The 3,595-nt window shown below is 33.1% G+C and overlaps 1 protein-coding gene across 1 annotated transcript; it reads left to right on the top strand.

The window, feature by feature from the left end:
* Positions 1 to 2,147: 2,147 nt before the first annotated feature.
* LOC139868101 (uncharacterized) lies at positions 2,148 to 2,968 on the top strand. The gene is made up of 3 exons (XM_071856438.1): positions 2,148 to 2,211; positions 2,613 to 2,911; positions 2,957 to 2,968. The coding sequence occupies exons 1-3, from the start codon at positions 2,148 to 2,150 to the stop codon at positions 2,966 to 2,968; spliced, it is 375 nt and encodes a 124-aa protein (XP_071712539.1).
* Positions 2,969 to 3,595: the final 627 nt, after the last annotated feature.

Here is a 3,595-nt window from a genome sequence, read left to right as displayed (position 1 = left end):
TGCTAGATCCTTTGGCATTATTATTACCAAAAATAACCTTGCAATCCATTTTTATGTGACCAGTTTTACCACACTTCCAACAAGTCAATTTAGACTTCTTATTCGGATTAGCCTTGTTATAACCTTGATGTTTACGTTTGCCCTTTTTGTCATTATTACTAGTGAACTTTTTATGTTCCACCATATTGATAACAGACGTACCAGCAACTTCGTTGCTCTTTGGCTTGTCATTATCCTGCAACCTGAGGGATTCCTCAATACGCAGATGACTACCCAACTCAACGAGAGTTAACTCCTCCTTCTTATGTTTCAAAGAATGTTTAAACTCTTTCCAAGATGGAGGTAGTTTATCAATTATGCTTGAGACTTTAATAGACTCATCCATATGCATTTTATGTTGTGTGAATTGACCAAGTATACGAATGAGCTCATTGTATTGTTCCAAGACCGGTCTAGAATCGACCATCTTGTAATTATTAAAATTACTCACAAGGAAATTTTTACTAGAAGCATCCTCAGACATATACTTGGTTTCTAAACAGTCCCATAGTTCTTTAGCAAATTCAACATTTTGGTAAATATCAAAAAGGGAATCAGCCATACCATTGAGGATTAAACCTCTAGCGATGTAGTCATCGTTCTCCCACTTGCTCCTTTTCCGAATTTGTTCAACAGTGGCATCATCACCATGATCTTCAGGAATTGGTGTGCTGAGTACGTACACCACACTCATGCTGCTCAGAAAGAAGTGCATCTTCTTTTGCCATCTCCTAAAATCAATTCCCTCAAACTTATCAAGTTTGGAGAAATTCGCCGTCATGTGTTTCATCGTAGCCGCCATCGATTATAACAGATAATTACTTTCGATTATTGGAGGTTTTAAAAGATTTCGTGTAGGGTAAAATAATAGATAGCCCGATAAATCACTGAATCGTGGTATCACTTTCCGAAAGTAATTATTCGACCCTTATTGCCTGGGTTACACGAATATCACTTTAGGATAAGACAGAGATAATTCTTGTTTTTGGCACAAAACAAGAATCCTTTTACTTAAGAGTATTAAGGTGTTTTCTTTGTATGTGTGTATTACTTCTTCTCTTCACATCTTCTCATGAATGATAATCATCTATATATATAGGCACCCACAATTATTGGTAAAGATATATATAATAACAATTGGCCTATTGATAATATATATCTTCCATAACTTTAACAAGTGGTTTCATGAACAATAATATCATTTCCATTATCAAAGAAAAGGTTGTCACTTTTTCATAAGATATGTTATACTTTTCATTATCAAACAAGAGTGATTACATTCCACTTATTAAAGCAAAAGTAGTTACATTAATAATTCTTTCATGATATGATTACAAGTATTATTCATTCCACTTATTAAAGCAAAAGTGGTTAGAAGAATAATACTTCCATGAATCACTCAACTTTTTAGATAACACACCAAATCATAAATTTCATGCTAAATGTTTTATGTAGCTGCTTGTGCTTCCTCTTCAAAGGTAGCACCAAAACACTTAGTGAAATTTAACATGAAAATGTCGTGCTGCCTCTTCATGGGTAGCACGAAAATGTCGTGCTGCCTCTTCATGGTTAGCATGAGAACACTTAGTCAAATCTCGTGCTGACTAAGAAGAAATAGCACGAGAACACTTAGTCAAATCTCGTGCTGACTAAGAATACCTAGCACGAAAACATTTCATGCTTACTAAGAAGACTAAGCACCACAACTCGTGCTTACTAAAAAGACTAAGCACGAAAACACTTAGTCAAATTTCGAGCTGACTAAGTCATTATAGTGACTAAAGGAAAACCACTTGGTTCCGGGTAATCTATCACTTAACGGGTGTACACTCCGTACCTCCTAACCCATTTACAAGTGTAGACTAAATCTCTCAATTACACTAAATTTCCAACAGTTCGTAGTTGAGTTACTAAGATTTGGCTCTCTACTCATAGAAAATAAAATAATGAAGGATGATGTCAGATACGACTTAAGAGTACGATATAGGTGACATTTTAGACGCCAATTACTTACGACGGGTAATTTTGATGTTAATTTTCTAATTACTCTGTATTTTAACAATCCCAAACATGTCAAATTGATCACTTAATGGTCTTTTTTCAACACAATGATGAGAAAAACTTTGTCTACCTCAAGTGTTGTTCAAAATATCAATAGAAGGTTTTATGCAGGTACACACTTCATCTCTATATGAATGGCCATTTAAGATCTATTTTATGAAATTTACCCATGATGCAGTTAAGATGCTTTATATTTGTGAAATGAGTGAGTCATCACCGTGTTCGTTCCTTCTTTAGTAGATTACATTTTACATTATATATGTCATATAGAATACTTAAGAATACTACGGTCTTTCATATTAGGAAAAGGACCATCTGTAAAATTATCTACATTTGGGCAATAAATGTGTGTTATTATGTATGTGAATGTGCATGTATATGTGATTGTCTATGTATATCTGAATGTACATGAAGCAAGGATTCACAATAGATTTTTTGTATCATATTGATTGTCAAAGTTCAATTATAAAGGTTGTTATTATCATTCTGGTTCATGTACATTAATGTTGTAGTGCAAATTCTGGTAGTGTCATTGATTGATGATGGTAGAATTGAGGTTGTTTCTAAAGAAAAAGAGGGTGATAAAGTAAAAAATGAACCAGTGAATGAGGAGAAGAGAAAGCTAAAATCACAGAACGTTCCATTCGGGTTAACTTGCATACTTCTCAAAAAGTACATCTTGGATGATCTAACAGCTGCCGAAGAATCGATCATAGAAACTATAATACCGATCGTATTAGATTCATCTTATCAATTGTTGTCTCTTTATAAACTAAGTGGTCCTGTTCTTGCATTTGAGTTCGTGGTTCAGGTCAGTTTACAACTTATGTTTTTTAAATATTTCTATCGTGTGTAGCATAGTAGGTAGTGAGTCATAATGGGTCTAGGTCAAAAAGGGTCATTTTGTGCTACATTCCACTCATTTAGTTTTTAGCTACAATTTTTTTATATTTACTATACCTAGCGAATGGAAAAATTTAGGTAACAGGTTAAAATGGTTTTTAAGACCCAAAAGTTTGACCCAAATTTGAGAGTATGGGTCTAACTTGCCAAGTATAATATTTACCCATTTCTCAATTGTAAATTAATCAATAAAAAGTTGTAAAATACAAAACATATACTAACATAATACTTATAATACTACTAATAATTTGGTTGCAATAAATATTATAACATTTACAGATAGGTACGAGTTTGTAATTTTATCATACCGTTAATTAATATAACATTTATTTTTCCAGTTTGTTTGATTAAAAGTCGCCGTGCAACGCACGGGCTCTTAGCAGCATTACTTGATGGGCAAACATGTGTTATTTGATATCAACTATAACGTTTTTAATTCTTATGATTTAGATACTATTGATACTGTCATTATCATTCTGTAAGATGATATAACATTTTACATTTTAGATTTATTTTACTTATGAGTACCCGTGCAACGCAAGAGCTCTTAAATCTAGTTATATATACAATCAATAAAGCAAAAACACGCCTG

The sequence above is a fragment of the Rutidosis leptorrhynchoides genome, chromosome 9 (assembly GCF_046630445.1).
Source record: "Rutidosis leptorrhynchoides isolate AG116_Rl617_1_P2 chromosome 9, CSIRO_AGI_Rlap_v1, whole genome shotgun sequence".
Classification (NCBI taxonomy): Eukaryota; Viridiplantae; Streptophyta; class Magnoliopsida; order Asterales; family Asteraceae; genus Rutidosis; species Rutidosis leptorrhynchoides.
This window is presented reverse-complemented; position numbering and strand designations above follow the sequence as displayed.

Bases quoted from the DNA above. Each gene is read 5' to 3' on its own strand.
- LOC139868101 (XM_071856438.1), top strand. From the start codon at position 2,148: ATGATGAGAAAAACTTTGTCTACCTCAAGTGTTGTTCAAAATATCAAT. The intron at 2,212-2,612 runs GTACACACTTCA...TTAATGTTGTAG, and splicing joins CAATAGAAGGTTTTATGCAG to TGCAAATTCTGGTAGTGTCA.